We start from the raw sequence: 19,965 nt of genomic DNA, 5'->3' as shown, positions 1-19,965 counted from the left end.
TCAGATGAGACTGAATTAAGATAACGATTAATATTGACTGCTATTGATGTAAAATATTACTAGGTTTTATTTGGAAGATAACAGCTCTATGAATATTATTTTGTGGTGTCCCGACTCTCTAGTTAATTACATTTACACAATTAGCTCAATCAGGTAATATTAATTACGGAAAAATGATTTTATAGAATAGCATGTCATGTCACTTAATCCGGCATAGCCAAAGACACGATACTTGTACAGTGGGGCAAAAAAAGTATTTAGTCAGCCACCAATTGTGCAAGTTCTCCCACTTAAAAAGATGACAGAGGCCTGTAATTTTCATCATAGGTACACTTCAACTATGACAGACAAAATGAGAAAAAAAATCCAGAAAATCACATTGTAGGATTTTTTATGAATTTATTTGCAAATTATGGTGGAAAATAAGTATTTGGTCACCTACAAACAAGCAAGATTTCTGGCTCTCACAGACCTGTAACTTCTTCTTTAAGAGGCTCCTCTGTCCTCCACTCGTTACCTGTATAAATGGGACTTGTTTGAACTTGTTATCAGTATAAAAGACACCTGTCCACAACCTCAAACAGTCACACTCCAAACTCCACTATGGCAAAGACCAAAGAGCTGTCAAAGGACACCAGAAACAAAATTGTAGACCTGCACCAGGCTGGGAAGACTGAATCTGCAATAGGTAAGCAGCTTGGTTTGAATAAATCAACTGTGGGAGCAATTATTAGGAAATAGAAGACATACAAGACCACTGATAATCTCCCTCGATCTGGGGCTCCACTCAAGATCTCACCCCATGGGGCAAAATGATCACAAGAACGGTGAGCAAAAATCCCAGAACCACACGGGGGGATCTATTGAATGACCTGCAGAGAGCTGGGACCAAAGTAACAAAACCTACCATCAGTAACACACTACGCTGCCAGGGACTCAAATCCTGCAGTGCCAGACATGTCCCCCTGCTTAAGCCAGTACATGTCCAGGCCCGTCTGAAGTTTGCCAGAGAGCATTTGCATGATCCAGAAGAAGATTGGGAGAATGTCATATGGTCAGATGACATTGGTCAGATATGGTCAGATGAAACCAATATTTTATGGAGGATCAAACTGAAATTGTAACCAGCTTTGTATAGCATGTTTGAGAAAGGGCGATACTTTAAACAAAGTTTAAAGGTATAAAGGCAAAAAGGACATTTTTGAACATGAGCCTTTCTTAATAATCTACTGGAGAAACATTTTGGGTTTAAGTATAATTTATGTGTGAGTGAAGCTTTTAGTGAGAGGTTTAAAGCTTTAATATTTAATAATTTTAGCCCCTCAAATTATTCATTATGTAAATAGGTACGCTTCATTTTGTATGTCTTAGCATTCCAAATAAAATTCAATATTTTTTGCTCATATGATTTTTTTTTTAAACGAGTCGTCTGGAGTAGGCAGCACTGCTAGTAAGTAATTAAGTAAACTGTGATAGGACCAAAGAGTTAACCTCTTGCTCCTACCTGACACGCAGGCGTCCCATCTAGACATCTGGAAATGCAAATGCGCTACGCTAAATGCTAATAGTACTAGTTAAAACTCAAACGTTCATTAAAATACACATGCAGGGTATTGAATTAAAGCTACACTCGTTGTGAATCCAGGCAACAAGTCAGATTTTTAAAATGCTTTTCAGCGAAAGCATGAGAAGCTATTATCTGATATCATGTAACACCCCAAAAGACCCGCAGGGGACGTAAACAAAATAATTAGCATAGTCGTCGCTACACAAACCGCACAAATAAAATATAAAACATTCATTACCTTTGACCATCTTCTTTGTTGGCACTCCTAGATGTCCCATAATCACTATTGGGTATTTTTTTTCGATTAAATCGGTCCATATATAGCCTAGATATTATTCTATGAAGACTGTGTGATAAACGGAAAAAAATTGCTTCTTATAATGTAACGTCATTTTTTTACATTAAAAAAGTCGACGATAAACTTTCACAAAACACTTCGAAATACTTTTGTAATGCAACTTTAGGTATTAGTACACGTTAATAAGTGACCAAATTGATCACGAGGCGATGTATATTCTTTAGCTGTCCGTCTGGAAATAATCGGGTAAATCTCAACCAAAATATCCGGTCAGAGACCTGAACAAATGGCTTGTCTCTTCTTCGTTTGACCAAGAAACAAAGCCTAGGCAAATGACAAGACTGTTGACATCGTGTGGAAGCTGTAGGTATTGCAACCTCAGCCCCATTTATTGTGGTTCGCCTTTATCAATGGGTTGAAGTGGCGGATGGATATATATTTCCATTTTCAGTGATCAGATTTTCCTGCGCTTTTCGATGAAACGCACGTTCTGTTATAGTCACAGCCGTGATTTAACCAGTTTTATAAACGTCTGAGTGTTTTCTATCCACACATACTAATCATATGCATATACTATATTCCTGGCATGAGCAGCAGGGCGCTGAAATGTTGCACGATTTTTAACAGAATGTTCGAAAAAGTAGGGGGTAGGAGTAACAGGTTAATCAATGTGATTGCTCCATAAATAGACAAGTATTTACCTCTCCATGGTTGCAGAATCTTTTATATTTTTGCAAACTTTCTATTGAAATTGATTGTGGTAAGTTAATTTATATTTTTTGAGATGTGAATACCAAGTGTGTCTACTTCACCGTCCGCCCATTTTATTGGTAAACTACAAGGTAGTGTAAACACTATTTTTTGAAACAATCCAATACGTAATATGGTACACTTGTAATAATGAGGTTTTATACATTGACACTTTTGTTTTTATCCCCTGGATTTCTAACCCCTTGATGTTCTTGTTGGATCTAATTTTAATAACTAGCATTTCAATGGCCATAATAAATAGATATGGAGACAACGGACAGCCTTGTTTTACTCCACTTAAATGCTAATACTTTCTGATAAGTAACCATTATTCACTATTTTACATCTGGGGTTGCTGTACATAACTTTAACCCATTGTATAAGAAATTCACTGAAATTATAGTAATCCAGGCAATTATATATAAATTCTAGTCAGACTTTATCAAACACCTTTTCAATATCTACTATGAAGACCAGGCCTGGTATCTTTTGATGTTTCATAATGTTCAATTGCTTCGAGTAATTTTCGTATATTATATCATTGCCCAGAGGATGGCCGAGTACCTACAAAGGAATACGTACGTCGATGCATCTGTACAGAAGGCAGGAATATCAGGGTTCTCTGGCTGCTTGGAACATTCCAGCATGATCTGGCATCAGATCCAAATGGCCAAGGTGGAGAAAAGGGACCTCCATGTAGTCTTCCTCGACCTCGCCAATGCATTTGGCTCTGTGCCCCATGAACTCCTGTGGTCTGCCTTCAGATTTTTCCACATACCGGACACCATCACAAACCTGGTGAAGTCGTACTTCCAGGATCTGCAGTTCTGCTTCACCACCTCAGAGTTCACCACCTCATGGCAGTGCCTGAATGTAGGTATAATGGCGGGATGTACCATTTCTCCGTTGGCATTCACAATGGCAATGGAGGTTATCATCAGATCCTCAAAATGGGTTGCTGGTGGACAGCGAGTCGACTCTGGTTTCCGCCTCCCTCCACTCAGAGCCTACATGGACGACATTACAACATTGACCACCACTGTCCCATGCACCAGGAGACTGCTCAGAAAACTTGAGGAGAACATCAGCTGGGCCCGTATGAAGATTAAACCATCCAAGTCACGCAGCATCTCGATTGTGAAGGGAGTACTCTCTGACCTGAAATTCTTCATCGGAGATGACCAAATCCCAACAGTGTCTGAGCAGCCGGTAAAAAGCCTTGGAAGGTGGTATGATGCAAGCCTGAAGGACAAAGACCAGGTGCAACAGCTGCGTAAAGACATCAGTAGTAGCCTACAGTCCATCGACAACACCCAGCTACCTGGAAAGTTAAAGGCCTGGTGTCTGCAGTTTGGTCTCCTACCCGGGTGTTGTGGCCCTTAGCACTGTATGAGGTTCCAATCTCAACAGTGGAGAAGATGGAAAGAGGAGTCACAGGCTACTTAAAGAAGTGGCTTGGAGTTCCACGATGCCTTACCACCATAGGCCTCTATGGAGATGGTGTCCTCAAGCTGCCCCTCACCAGTCTAACAGAGGAATTCAAGTGTGCAAAAACCAGGCTCCAAATGACACTGAATGAATCTCGAGACCCAGTGGTGAGCAACAACGCGCCGACCTTGGCAACTGGGCGCAAATGGAGGCCAGGAAAAGCAGTCCAGGAGGCAACAGCAGCCCTCAGACATGCTGACATTGTGGGTCATGTTCAGCAAGGGAGAGGAGGCCTTGGGCTAACTAGCCGTGCTGCTTGGAGTAAGGCCACTGCACCAGAGCGGCGGAAGATGGTAGTGCAGGAAGTACGCCATCAGGAGGAGGCTGCAAGGTGGGCCAAGGCAGTCTCTTGCCAAACAGGGACAGTGGACTCGATGGGACAGTGTGGAGAAGAGGAAGATCAGCTGGAAGGATCTGTGGGCCATGGAAGCGAGGCGGTTGAGCTTTTCCATCAGAGCAACATATGACGTCCTTCCAACACCAGTTAATCTTCACCAATGGTATGGTGAAGATCCGGACTGTGCCCTCTGTTCCATGCCAGCCAACCTCAGGCACATTCTCACAGGCTGTAAAACAAGCCTCGCCCAAGGACGCTACACTTGGCGTCACAACCAAGTCCTTAAAAACCTTGCGTCCGCCCTGGAGGACAAGCGAGCTGCCACCAACTCCCTACCACCCACAGCAGCATCACACTCCTTACGGACAAACTTTGTCCGCGAAGGGGCTAAACCACCGAAGAGCGGCTCTACACCATTAGAGCGAGACCAGCTGCGCTTGGCCCGCGACTGGAAAATGCTAGCTGACATTGGCCGGCAACTTGTGTTTCCTCCGGAGATCGCAACCACCACCCTAAGACCTGACATGGTGCTCTGGTCCCGTTCACTCAATAAGGTCTTCATCATTGAGCTCACAGTACCCTGGGAAAACTCAGTAGATGAGGCTTATGAGCGAAAACATCTGCGCTATGCTGATCTAGCTGCCGAAGCACGGCATCATGGCTGGAACACAGAAGTCCGACCAGTGGAGGTGGGCTGCAGAGGTTTGTGGCAACATCTACAACCAGACTGCTTAGAGACCTGGGAATTAAGGGCCAGAGCCAGCGTTCGGCAATCAAAGCTGTATCAGAGGCGGCAGAAGGCAGCAGTCAGTGGCTCTGGATGAAGAGGAAAGACCCCAGCTGGGCCCCGAAGTGAGAGGGCCAGGAGGTATGCGGTCAACAATGATTGACTCAGGGAGGAGGACGCCCCTGCCATGCATAGTCCCATGGGATGTTTGCTATCAACAACAAGGCAACTCCTATGACTAATTGGGAATGGGACGCAAGCGTAGGATTGATCACACTGTCGCTGGCCGCCTTTGAGGAGGGTGTATAGTGTGAAAGGCCGAAACACCCTAGGAACCAAAGGTACACTACTGACGATGCGCTCCCCAAATTTCACCACGCTCACTGTTCATTAACTCTTGGAAGTGCTTGCACAAAGGATAGTAACATCTCATCCTGTGTTCTTGGAATCCAATATATTGTTCATGTAAAAAACCTGTCTGATCAGGATGAACAATATCTGGTAAAACCTTTTTTATTCTATGTGCTATGCATTTTGCAAGGATTTTCGCAACACAAAGTTGAAGAATAAGAGGCCTCCAGTTTTTTATATGGACTGGATCTTTATACTTATCACCTGGGTCCTGTTTTAGTAGTAATTAATTGTATTATGTTACTTAGATTGACGCACGGGTCAATAGACTCTTAAGGATTCAGAGAGTTGCCACTGGGCACACACTGGTTAAATCAACATTGTTTGCATGTCACTGAAAACAAAATTAAATTGAACCAACGTGGAACAGACGTTGAAATGACGTCTGTGCCCAGTGGGTGACGTGGTGGGCTCATATGAAGAGATCAAATCAAATCAAAGTTTATTTGTCACGTGCGCCCCGAATACAACAGGTGTTGACCTTACAGTGAAATGCTTACTTACAGGCTCTAACCAATAGTGCGAAAAAAGTGTGTGTGTGTGTGTGTGTGTGTGTGTGTAGGTAAGTAAAGAAATAAAACAACAAAAGATATTTGAAAATAAGAGTAGCAAGGCTATATACAGACACCGGTTAGTCAGGCTTATTGAGGTAGTATGTACATGTAGGTGTGGTTAAAGTGACTGTGCATATATGCTGAACAGAGAGTAGCAGTAGCGTAAAAAGAAGGTTTGGCGGGTTGGACACAATGCAGATAGCCTGGTTAGCCAATGTGCGGGAGCACTGGTTGGTCTGGCCAATTGAGATAGTATGTACATGAATGTATAGTTAAAGTGACTATGCATATAAGATAAACAGAGAGTAGCAGCAGCGTAAAAGAGGGGTTGGGGGGGTCACACAATGCAAATAGTCCGGGTAACCATTTGGTTACCTGTTCAGGAGTCTTATGGCTTGGGGGTAAAAAACCATTGAGAGGCCTTTTCGTCCTAGACTTGGCACTCCGGTACCGCTTGTTATGCAGTAGAGAGAACAGTCTATGATTGAGGGGGCTGGGGTCTTTAACAATTTTTAGGGCCTTCCTCTGACACCGCCTGGTGTAGAGGTCCTGGATGGCAGGCAGCTTTGCCCCAGTGATGTACTGGGCCGTACACACTACCCTCTGAAGTGCCTTGCGGACGGAGGTCGAGAAATTGCCGTACCAGGCAGTGATGCAACCGGTCAGGATGCTCTCGATGTTGCAGCTGTAGAACCTTTTGAGGATCTCAGGACCCATGCCAAATCTTTTTAGTTTCCTGAGGGGGAAAAGGCTTTGTCGTGCCCTCTTCACGACTGTCTTGGTGTGTTTGGACCAATCTAGTTTGTTGGTGATGTGGACACCAAGGAATTGGAAGCTCTCAACCTGCTCCACTTCAGCCCTGTCGATGAGAATGGGGACGTACCCGGTGCTCCTTTTCCTGTAGTCCACAATAATCTCCTTAGTCTTGGTTACGTTGAGGGATAGGTTGTTATTCTGTCACCACCCGGCCAGGTCTCTGACCTCCTCCCTATAGGCTGTCTCGTCGTTGTCGGTGATCAGGCTTACCACTGTTGCGTCGTCTGCAAACTTAATGAATATTGGATTCGTGCCTGGCCATGCAGTCGTGGGTGAACAGGGAGTACAGGAGGGGACTGAGCAAGCACCCCTTGGGAGCACCAGTGTTGAGGATCAGCGTGGCAGATGTGTTGCTACCTACCCTCACCATCTGGGGGCGGCCCGTCAGGAATTCCAGGATCCAGTTGCAGAGGGAGGTGTTTAGTCCCAGGTTCCTTAGCTTAGTGATGAGCTTTGAGGGTACTCTGGTGTTGAACGCTGAGCTGTAGTCAATGAATAGCATTCTCACATAGGTGTTCCTTTTGTCCAGGTGGGAAAGGGCAGTGTAGAGTGCAAAAGAGATTGCATCATCTGTTGATCTGTTTGGGCGGTATGCAAATTGAGTGGGTCTAGGTTTTCTGGGATAATGGTGTTGATGTGAGCCATTACCGGCGTTTCAAAGCACTTCATGGCTACGGACGTGAGTGCTACAGGTCTGTAGTCATTTAGACAGGTTGCCTTTGTGTTCTTGGGCACAGGAACTATACATTTATGGTGGTCTGCGTGAAACATGTTGGTATTACAGACTCAATCGGGGACATGTTGAAAATGCCAGTGAAGACACCTGCCAGTTGGTCAGCACATGCCCAGAGCACACGTCCTGGTAATCCGTCTGGCCCCGCAGCCTTGTGTGGCTCAGGTCCTGCATGGATCTGTTAGAAGGAGCTGTTAGAAATGGACAGTCTACCCATCTGAGAGACTGCATGACAGGACATTGGAGAGGTGACACTGATGCAAGAGGGCTTGTGCTCCTATCAATCATGCTAACTGTCTGTATAAGAGGACACTGACTTGATTGACAAAAGCCAATTTCCATTTTAATTATCTCTCTTTCTCTCTCCCTCTCCCCTCCCCCTCTCTCTCTTTTACAATCTGTTACCTTGGGTCAAACAGGATTGTAAAACTGCTGAGTGTGGCTTAATCCCCTATATCTTCTTAGTGAAGTGTCCTGACTTAACTAATCAGCCTGGCACTTTCTTCCCTTCAGCCAGTCTAACACAGGGAGAAAACCAGACAGAATAACACACAGGAGACATCAAGACTGTTTCTCGTCAATTCAGAAAACAGAGACAACAACAGGAGGAGGAGTTGACAATGGAAGCTAAGTTACCAGAGATCCGAGAGTGCTAATCGACAGACTGGATACCAATCTTCACGAGGGACACACAAGCAGTATGGATGCTGTTAAACTATAATCACCACTCACTGCATTTCTCTCCATCTCTAATTATTTGTTAGTTTTGTGAACGTTGAAATCCTGAACTAGAGGGTTTAGGGTGAAGGGATATATAGAATCGCCCAATAGAGGAAGTCTTGAAGAGATGGCACAAGGAGACGGAGTTACTGAACATGAGAGGGAGACGGCTGAGGAGGAGGATGCCTTGCTACACTTTAGCCGCTATGCCGAGGCCCGCCAAGCCCTGCCCTGGGACCAGAAGACCCGCAGGGAGAAGATTACCTACTACACTGACCGCTGCTTTCTCATCTTCGTCATCATCTTCCTGTCTGTGCTGTTTGGGGAGGCTATGTACAAAGCATGGTGGGTGTCAAACGGGCATAAGATTAAGGCGTTTTTGTTCAATTTTGCCACATACCTGTTCGCCCAGGAGGAAGGGGAGGACATGATTGAACTGTAGGCCTATAGGACAGTATGACATTGACAGATATGCCGAACACATCCTCATGATCACCTGAGGATCACCACACCTGAAATGATTACCTGTCAGTCAGTAGGCTATTTAGTTTTGACACAAATATTTTGTTTTTATTTGTTACTGAATGTGTGCAAGGACATCAACTAGATATAATCAGAACCATTGTCTGAACTCCAAAATGGTTAATTATTCAATAAAGTAAACTGTCTACATTAATAATTAGGTGTACTTGCTCATACTTCCCACAGGACACACACTGGTTGAATCAATGTTGTTTCCACATCATTTCAACAAAATGTTTTATTATTCCGTTACCACCTGTAGCACCAAAACCATCAAATCTACCAACACCAAAACAACTTGCTTGAAAAAAAAACGTTTTGATACTACTAATACTTTTCACACTACAAAAGTACTTGCACAAATCACAATGCATTACAATGGTCATAGTTTGACATGGTAAAGGTTTGGACCGTAAGTAGTTTTCAACCGTTTTATTTTCATTTATTTATTTATTTCACCTTTATTTAACCAGGTAGGCAAGTTGAGAACAAGTTCTCATTTACAATTGCGACCTGGCCAAGATAAAGCAAAGCAGTTCGACAGATACAACGACACAGAGTTACACATGGAGTAAAACAAACATACAGTCAATAATACAGTATAAACAAGTCTATATACAATGTGAGCAAATGAGGTGAGAAGGGAGGTAAAGGCAAAAAAGGCCATGGTGGCAAAGTAAATAAAATATAGCAAGTAAAACACTGGAATGGTAGTTTTGCAATGGAAGAATGTGCAAAGTAGACATAAAAATAATGGGGTGCAAAGGAGCAAAATAAATAAATTAATTAAATACAGTTGGGAAAGAGGTAGTTGTTTGGGCTAAATTATAGGTGGGCTATGTACAGGTGCAGTAATCTGTAAGATGCTCTGACAGTTGGTGCTTAAAGCTAGTGAGGGAGATAAGTGTTTCCAGTTTCAGAGATTTTTGCAGTTCGTTCCAGTCACTGGCAGCAGAGAACTGGAAGGAGAGGCGGCCAAAGAAAGAATTGGTTTTGGGGGTGACCAGAGAGATATACCTGCTGGAGCGTGTGCTACAGGTGGGAGATGCTATGGTGACCAGCGAGCTGAGATAAGGGGGAAAGTTTTAGCTAGAAACGCCATTCAAACTTTAAAATGTGCTGACCGGACTGGCACAATAGGGTGAAAGTATTCAGCTTTTTGATACCATTTATACTTTTTCAACTATAACCAATTGAAATTTGCATAAGGCTCAAATTCTCTCTCTCTCACACCTTGGGTCACATGCTCTCCCACAACAAACAGAAGGATTGTAACCTGCTGAGCGTGTGGATTAGAGCGTTTTACGCTACCATAGATTCTCAGAAGCAAGGAGTTTCAATCAAATTCGCCTATCCCTAACCTGAATCGCAAATTCCAAAGGATAATTTAATTTCATCATGGCTTGAATTATTGCTGGACGAAATGTGTTGTTGCTGCATATCATGTTCATTTAAAAACAATCCTGAAAAAATGGAAAGATCCTTGAACCAATATGATGATAATGTATTCATACATACCGACATTTCATTTGTCAGGAGCATCTCGTCCGAGCTGATTTTTTTTCTTGGGCGAGAGGTGATTGTGAACAAATAATATACATTTGGCCAGCAAGCAGCTGATCGACTCCCCAGTGAATTACCTATGTTTTCAGTCACACTTTCCTTTTACCACATGTAATGATTTGCATGATATTGATAAAAATGAAGCTTGGTTTGTTCTTAACTTTGATAAGCTAAAGTTGTAAGGTAGGACGACTGCACTTTTAGAATTCGTATGAGAGGGTATTTTTTATTTTATATATATATATATATATATATATATATATATATATATATATATATATATATATATATATATATATATATATATATATATGTATATATATATATATGTATATATATATATATATGTATATATATATATATATATATATATATATATATATATATATATATATATATATATATATATATATATATATATATATATATATATATATATACATATACATATACATATACATATACATATACATATAATATATATACTAACGTTACTTGATGAAACATGTTCTTAGCTAGCTACCCACTGGGGAAAAAAAATGTTTGAATCAAAGTTGTTTCTACGTCACTTTAACCCAAAATTCAATGTGATGACATTGAATCAATGTGGAAAACTTACTGAATTTGCAAAAGGTAATCAACTTAAAGGCATTTCTTATTTTTTTCTAACCCAACTTTGAACCTAAATCCCTTGAAATGGTAAAAAAAATGTTGATTTCATATTGAATTCACATTAGTTGAAAACTCAACCAAATGTAAATCAAAACTAAACGTTTATCTAATGTCTGTGCCGAGTGGGTAGCAAGCTAGCAGTATCTGTGCTATTTTCTTGAAGCTAAAATGTAATGAGTGTACGGACAAGAAAAAAATCTCTAACTGCCCAACATGGTTTTGAATTGTTGCATTAAGGGTGTAATGTGGTCTGGTGGCATTATTCATTCAAGAGTGCTATATGATGGAATGTTGCTTTCATAGTTGAACAGTTTGTTAAAACCATGCTTACTGACTAGTGGCTATACTGGGATATTTGAGCTGTGGAGCAAACATGAGTGTCATGAAACCCCCAACTCTCTCTCGGGATGTGACATTCCTTTGATCATGTAAAAGTTAAAGCTGCAATAAGAAGAGGCAGATCTGTTCTAGGTGTACAATTTATATGCTTCCCTGTCTTAAGTTTCGTTTTTGCATCTTTTACTTTCGGTTTTGTAAAGCAGCTTCAAACAGTTGAAAATACAATATTTTTTGGTTATGGAACATATATTTCACAGTGGTTTAGATGATACAATGATTCTCTACATTATACTTGCTTGTTTTGTCACAAACTGGAATTAATCAAACTATTATAATTTTAGCAACCTGAAAATTTCTGCATAGTGCATCATCAATGTACATTTTATGGGAATTGAAATCTCGTAGCGTTGCCTCTACTTCAACTCTTTTCAATCTTAAAAGTCACAGTGATGTAGTGTTAAACTCTGATCACTGGTTGCGGTAAAAAAATAAATAATAATGCTGCCTATACTTTTAATAATTATTCCGCAAAAGGTGGGCAAACTGTCAAGCAAAAAAAAAAGTGGATAAAATACATTTACTTCCGTTTACCCTCCACTACACCACTGTTTTTAATCTCTTGTATCTTCTTAGTGAGTTGTCCTGACCTCACTAATCAGCCTAGAAATTTCTGCCCTACAGCCTGTCCAACACAAACTGTCCCTGGAGATGCTTGAGCTCTGACAGAGAAAACAAGACAGTATAATGCATGGGTGAGATCATTATTGATTCTAGTTGAAAAATAACCATTTAAAGGATAAACAAAAAATAAGCCAGACAACAACAGAAGAGGTGACAATGGAAGCTAAACTATCAGAGATCTGAGAGTGCTGATCGACAGACTGGATACCAATTTTAGGAAGGACACTCAAGCAGCATTGGTGCTGTAAAACTATAATCACCAGACGGTCTGCATTTCTCTCCATCTTTCATTGTTCTTCAGTTTTCTGACCATTGATATCTCAAAAACCTGAAATCCTGAACTAGGGTGACGTGATTCATAAAATCTCGCGATAGAGGAATTCTTAAGAGAGATGGCACAGGGAGACGGGGTTACTGAAGATGAGAGGGAGATGGTGGCCGAGAAGCCTCGGGTAACCGAGGAGGAGGCTGCCTTGCTACAGGCCTTGGGGGGGATGACCGGGGAGGACGATGCTGCCTTGCTACACTTAATCCGCTATGTCGAGGCCCGCAACGCCGTGCCCTGGGATCAGAAGACCTGCCAGGAGAAGATGACCTACTATACTTACCGCTGCTTTCTTGTCTTCCTCATCACATCTGTCATCTTCTCCCTCTTTCTGCTGTTTGAGGAGTTTATTAACAAAACATGGTGGGTGTCAAACTGGCATAAGATTAAGGTGTTTTTGTTCGACTTTGGCACATACCTGTTCACCCAGGAGGAAGGTAAGGAGATGATTGAACTGTAGGCCAATTGGACAGTATGACAACGACAAAGATGCCTAACATCCTCATGATCACCCGAGGATCACCACACCAGAGATTATTATTTATCAGTAGGCTACTTTGCTTTGACAGAAATATTAGAAATGTGATAGATTGTTTTGTCTGTTTAGAATTCTTGTTTTTGTTTGTTTCTGATCGTGCGAAATCAACTAGATGTAATCTGGTCCAAGATTGTCAATTATTCAATAAACTAAACTGTGTGTATTCATAATTGGTTATTATTCTGTGGCGTGGTTTATGTTTGATAGACTCTTTTTTTGGTTCCATGATATAGGTTGCCCATACCAGAGATTAAGTATTCTGGATGTGTACCAGTGCCAGTTTCACCAGAGAGGAAGAGGTGAAGGGAGAGGGTTTACCCTACCCAATAACTGTTCATGAAAATAAGACTAGGAATTGAGGATTTTTTTACGAGGATCAATGAAAAGAGTCGAATTTGTTCAACAACAAAAAAAATGTAATTGCTACATAGGCTTATTTGATTGAATACACGTTTCATAATGGTTAGGCTGTTACGTATTCACTGATATAACTTGGCACACGTGGCATTTCGGCAAAAAAAAAACGACTTTATATCTGAGTACGCCTGTCGGTCACAAACGTAAATCTGACCTCTCATTCGCTAGAATGGTCCCATCTGCTCTGGCATTCGACCACCTGTCTTCCATCTTTAAATACATGTATTTCCATTGTTAGAGTGGTCACTCGATTATCTTGTCAATTTAATAGATATTCTTTGGTTTCATACGAAACTAGCCTACCCCTAGTCTGGATCACACATTACAAATAATAATTTAATTTCGTCATGGCTTGATTTATTGCTGGACAAAATGTGCTGCTGCTGAAAATCATGTTCATAAAAACATGTTTTAGTCCTAGCTATGTCGCGAAGAAATGGAAAGATCCTAAAACTATCTACGGTGCTAATGTATTTTTACTGTAATGAAACAGCAGAGAGCAGGTCTCGAACCTTCGACTTCCTCGCCCGAGGTCCAGCGCGCTCGTCCATGCTGATTTTTTTTGGACGAGGCGTGATGATGGACCAATCATATCTGGGCACGACAAATTCCTCTATCTTCCGGTGACGACCCTCTTTCTCTTCCGGAAGATTCAGCGTGATCGACGTTTCGTGTCTGTACAGACTTAAAGTAAGTTAAACTATTTAATAAGTGTTAGTCCATCAAAACGGCGTCAGTATTATAGTTAAGATGTTTTGATGTGCTGGTATATGATCAGAATCCATTCTGTACAACATATATTCCACGTTAGCAAAAAAAGGCGCGTGCAAGTTTTGCTAGCTTTATAGAAGCTAATGTCAGCGTTTGCTGACTAACATGACACCATTGCATGAGCACCAATAATTACATTGAAATGATCACAAGAAAGCCCGTGTTGTCTTTTAAACTTGTTTTATATGTTCATTTTATTATTATAACGTTCAATGTTGTAGGACTGTTAAGTGGGAGGGGGAGTGAATGTTACAATTAATTAATAAGAAAAATACACTATTTCTCAGTTACTTCATCAATGTCTATGTGAATTAATAACTTTTAATTACTAAATATTTCCAATAGATGGCAACATTAAGACAATGAAGCATCAATTATAGGCTGTAGCAGCAATATAATTAACATAAAATAGCATGCAACCAAAGACTATGTTCCATGATTTTCTAAAATGGCCACTCATTAGTTTACAGGTTGCTATTTATCTCATATTAGGCCTGTGTTGCTTTTGGGGGAGAAAAAAATAGAGACTACAGCAGGTATTGAACACTGGCCAAAGAATCACTAGACAGGTTCAACCCTAGTAGACATGTATTGTAAAAAGCTCTGTTAGTGTATCATATTATGAGTGAAAAGACAAGTGTTTCTTCCAGCTCGTCAATCAATTACATCATGCAACCCGTGTGGTTGCAAAGAGCGTCTGCTAAATGACGTAAATGTAATTACCTCAACATGCCCCTCGATTGTGAGAGAAGTCCTGAGTGCTCGCTGCTGCCTAGGGCACAAGCTTTTGGCAGGACTTTGTTTAATTGCTGGGGCAGTGCTGGTTGATGAATTTGACAATGAATGTACTAGGGAAAATATGTTTTGTTGACCAGAGGTGACTGAATTATTTTTCAGGCTTATTGATAAAAGTTATAGTAATGAAGTATATTTTCAGAACATGAGCATAAAAACAAGTAGTAATAACATGAATCATCATTATATTACTTCACAGTAATCTGTTAAATGCATGTTCAGTCCTTCCTCTTGTGTTAGAAGTGTGGAAAGAGACAGAAAAATGCACGCGCAGGAGTTTTCCTGTGAGGGAGAACGAATCTTCTGAAATTTATTTTGTGGTCTTATGCTGACATCTATTGGAATTATTTATTCATTGCGGTAGTAATGAATAAATTTTATATCCTTACCAAACTAGTAATTACTCAGAATTGCAAAATATAACATTTTCTAGTTAATTTTATCACTTACAACATTAGCTATTTAAACCATAGCAATGAAACGGACATAAACACTATACATTTAGATATATAAAACTTTATTTAGATGGGTGGCATCTGCAAAAGTAACACCCCCTTAAAATATAAACACAGACACTAAAAATGTGCTTTTTTAAAAATATAGTAAATCTGGTCGCCCTCAAAAGAGCAGCTGAGCAGTTGGTTTTTATGAGTGTGCTGCCTGCCATCAGAGGAGTCTATTTGCCTGCCTGCCTGTGAATAATGAAAAGTTAATAAATCATTGCCACGCTTTCACATAGAGGCCTAGTTTGCATTTTGGTCTTTAGTGATGAAGGTTAAGTGCCTTGCTCAAGAGTACATTGACAGATTAATCAAGTCTGTTTGGGGATTCAAACCATCCACCTTTCGGTTACTGGCCAACGCTCTTAACCACTAATATTACAAACTACAAAATGTTAAACACAAAAGACAAATGGTAATAGATAAATGGTGAACTGGTTAAGAAAATAGGGGTATGTATGTCTATTTTGCAAAATTTCTCACAATGTGTATATATATATAAACACACCAGCTGGCCGGTGTGTTTACGGACATATTCAATCAATCCCTATACCAGTCTGCTGTTCCCACATGCTTCAAGAGGGCCACCATTGTTCCTGTTCCCAAGAAAGCTAAGGTAACTGAGCTAAACGACTACCGCCCCGTAGCACTCACTTCCGTCATCATGAAGTGCTTTGAGAGACTAGTCAAGGACCATATCACCTCCACCCTACCTGACACCCTAGACCCACTCCAATTTGCTTACCGCCCAAATAGGTCCACAGACGATGCAATCTCAACCACACTGCACACTGCCCTAACCCACCTGGACAAGAGGAATACCTATGTGAGAATGCTGTTCATCGACTACAGCTCGGCATTCAACACCATAGTACCCTCCAAGCTCGTCATCAAGCTCGAGACCCTGGGTCTCGACCCCGCCCTGTGCAACTGGGTACTGGACTTCCTGACGGGCCGCCCCCAGGTGGTGAGGGTAGGCAACAACATCTCCTCCCCGCTGATCCTCAACACGGGGCCCCACAAGGGTGCGTTCTGAGCCCTCTCCTGTACTCCCTGTTCACCCACGACTGCGTGGCCACGCACGCCTCCAACTCAATCATCAAGTTTGCGGACGACACAACAGTGGTAGGCTTGATTACCAACAACGACGAGACGGCCTACAGGGAGGAGGTGAGGGCCCTCGGAGTGTGGTGTCAGGAAAATAACCTCACACTCAACGTCAACAAAACTAAGGAGATGATTGTGGACTTCAGGAAACAGCAGAGGGAACACTCCCCTATCCACATCGATGGAACAGTAGTGGAGAGGGTAGCTAGTTTTAAGTTCCTCGGCATACACATCACAGACAAACTGAATTGGTCCACTCACACTGACAGCGTCGTGAAGAAGGCGCAGCAGCGCCTATTCAACCTCAGGAGGCTGAAGAAATTCGGCTTGTCACCAAAAGCACTCACAAACTTCTACAGATGCACAATCGAGAGCATCCTGGCGGGCTGTATCACCGCCTGGTACGGCAACTGCTCCGCCCTCAACCGTAAGGCTCTCCAGAGGGTAGTGAGGACTGCACAACGCATCACCGGGGCAAACTACCTGCCCTCCAGGACACCTACACCACCCGATGTTACAGGAAGGCCATAAAGATCATCAAGGACATCAACCACCCGAACCACTGCCTGTTCACCCCGCTATCATCCAGAAGGCGAGGTCAGTACAGGTGCATCAAAGCTGGGACCGAGAGAGAGCTTCTATCTGCCATCAGACTGTTAAACAGCCACCACTAACACTGAGTGGCTGCTGCCAACACACTGTCATTGACACTGACCCAACTCCAGCCATTTTAATAATGGGAATTGATGGGAAATGATGTAAATATATCACTAGCCACTTTAAACAATGCTACCTTATATAATGTTACTTACCCTACATTATTCATCTCATATGCATATGTATATACTGTACTCTACATCATCGACTGCATCCTTATGTAACACATGTATCACTAGCCACTTTAACTATGCCACTTTGTTTACTTTGTCTACACACTCATCTCATATGTATATACTGTACTCGATACCATCTACTGTATGCTGCTCTGTACCATCACTCATTCATATATCCTTATGTACATGTTCCTTATCCCCTTACACTGTATAAGACAGTAGTTTTGGAATTGTTAGTTAGATTACTTGTTGGTTATCACTGCATTGTCGGAACTAGAAGCACAAGCATTTCGCTACACTCGCATTAACATCTGCTAACCATGTGTATGTGACAAATAAAATTTGATTTGATTTATATTTATTTTTTTTTTTTAAAGTCCGACACCATTTTAATCAGGGGAATCTCCTTTTGTATTGATGTAAGATTGGGCCGCGAGCTCTGCGGTCATCAAACACTAGCCTTTCAAATATCAGAACTTACACATTACTGTTAGAAGTCTGAGGATGATCCATTGTTTCCCTATGGGGAAATTCTACACAGACATGTCTGTATTTCCTCAAATATCTCACAATGTGTGCATTTACATTTTTTTTCAAGTTTGATACCATTTTTTATCAGGACAATCTCCTCTTTGTAATGATGTAAGTCTGGGCAGTGAGCTCTGTTGTCATCGATCACTAGAAAATAAATAGTCAGAAGCCACTTGTCTCAATTTTTTTTAAATTTTATGTCCATTATTTTATGATTAACTTTCAAATTTGTAGGACCGTTAAAGGGGGGAAAGTGATTGTTACAATGACACAAACACATTGTGTAGCTCACTGAGATATTGACCTTGGCCTGCGCCAAACCTGAAGTCTGGCAGAACTGTAGTGTTCCTTTTGGCAACGACCACATTATCTTGATATGGGAAAATTACATTTTTGCGTGTAGTGACGCTGTTGGGATTAATTTGTCGATCTATGCAAAAAAAGAAACCTTTTTGGATTATAAGATATCAAGAACAGTAAATAGCGTGTATGTTTTTTTTCTTAGCTCCCCTTTGTTCACAGAACAGCATGGAATTTCTGTTTTAGACACGGTAAAGTTCAGAATCAACAATAATTGAAGTTGAGGTAATTTTAACGAAATGACACATGTAAAAAAAATATATATATATGAAATAATTATAGTCATTAACTAATTTGGCTACTCCTATCCTGATATAGACCTGGATAGATCCAGTATGAATATCCAGAATGCATTTCAAGTAGGCCAATATAACAGTTATTTTTTCTCTCCTCCATCCTCCTGCTTGCAGAATGCGTTACGCGTCCGCTTACCTCCTGGCTGTGCTCGGTGGCAACACCAGCCCCTCCTCCAAGGATATCAAGACCATTTTGGGGAGTGTAGGAATCGAGGCCGAAGATGAGCGCCTAGACAAGGTATGCCTCCATTTAGGGTGATGCTGTCTTATATTTTGAGAAGATGAGCTGAGTTACTTTTGTGTACTTTTGACACTATTGCAGGACAGAGGCCTTGGTTTACATAGTAACTGGTGAAAATAAGAACCTGGATTTGTCTCCACAGGTTGTCAATGAATTGAATGGAAAAGATATCAATGAAGTCATGAACTCTGGTGAGGCATTGTCCTTATGTCTTTGTTTTGACTCATAAATTCATACACAATTATGCCAGATTTACACTATATGGCCAACCGAAACGGTACTGTTGGCTGTTCTGTATTATGTCATGTTTGTGTGGACCCCAGGAAGAGTAGCAGCTGCTTTTGCAAGCTAATGGGGATCCTAATAAAATACCCAAAATTCCAGTACAGCTTGGTTTAGCACCATCGTGTGAATCAGACTTTGGTCTGTAGATTGCATATAGGTGCAAATGTTGTCAAATTACCAGTCACTGTACAATCTAAAGGACCTGTCAATGAATTACTCTGTTGCTCTTTGCAGGTCTCTCTAAATTGGCCTCCGTGCCAGCAGGTGGTGCTGTGGTGGCTCCTGCTGCTGCTGGGTCTGCTGCAGCTGGAGTTTCTCCTACTGCTGGTAAGCCATTAATTTCAACAGACTGAAACACGTTTATTTGAAATGAATTGCATGAAGACACATTTCAAGGAAAATGCTTGATATTTTAAATGCGCTTTGATTATATATATGTATTTCTAGAAATGGTCCTTGTGTTTTGGGGATAGGCTCCCAAATATGAAACTAACATATGTTTGTGTGTCTTTGTAGCGGAAGAGAAAAAGGAGAAAGAGGAATCTGAAGAGGGATCTGATGATGACATGGGATTTGGACTCTTTGATTAAGCTTCCTTCCGTTAGAGGTTGAAAAACCAATAATAAAATGGAAATGGTTAGAAGAAAGCCACTTGTCTTTTTTTGTTTACATGTTTATCATTAACGTTCAATTTTGTAGGACCGTTAAAGGGGGGGAAACGTGAATGTTACAATGACACAAACACATTGTGTAACTCCCTGAGATATTGACCTTGGCCAGCGCCAAAC

The 19,965-nt window shown here is 41.3% G+C and overlaps 1 protein-coding gene across 1 annotated transcript; it reads left to right on the top strand.

The window, feature by feature from the left end:
• The first annotated feature begins 13,993 nt into the window (after positions 1 to 13,993).
• On the top strand, positions 13,994 to 19,824 carry LOC124003513 (60S acidic ribosomal protein P2-like). Its single transcript, XM_046311813.1, has 5 exons — positions 13,994 to 14,148; positions 18,766 to 18,889; positions 19,035 to 19,083; positions 19,412 to 19,504; positions 19,694 to 19,824. The coding sequence occupies exons 2-5, from the start codon at positions 18,767 to 18,769 to the stop codon at positions 19,765 to 19,767; spliced, it is 339 nt and encodes a 112-aa protein (XP_046167769.1). The 5' UTR covers positions 13,994 to 14,148; position 18,766; the 3' UTR covers positions 19,768 to 19,824.
• The last annotated feature ends 141 nt before the right edge of the window (positions 19,825 to 19,965 follow it).

This window comes from Oncorhynchus gorbuscha, linkage group LG18 (assembly GCF_021184085.1).
Source record: "Oncorhynchus gorbuscha isolate QuinsamMale2020 ecotype Even-year linkage group LG18, OgorEven_v1.0, whole genome shotgun sequence".
Classification (NCBI taxonomy): Eukaryota; Metazoa; Chordata; class Actinopteri; order Salmoniformes; family Salmonidae; genus Oncorhynchus; species Oncorhynchus gorbuscha.
The sequence above is the reverse complement of the archived record's forward strand: the minus strand, read 5'-3'. Positions and strand labels throughout refer to the sequence as shown.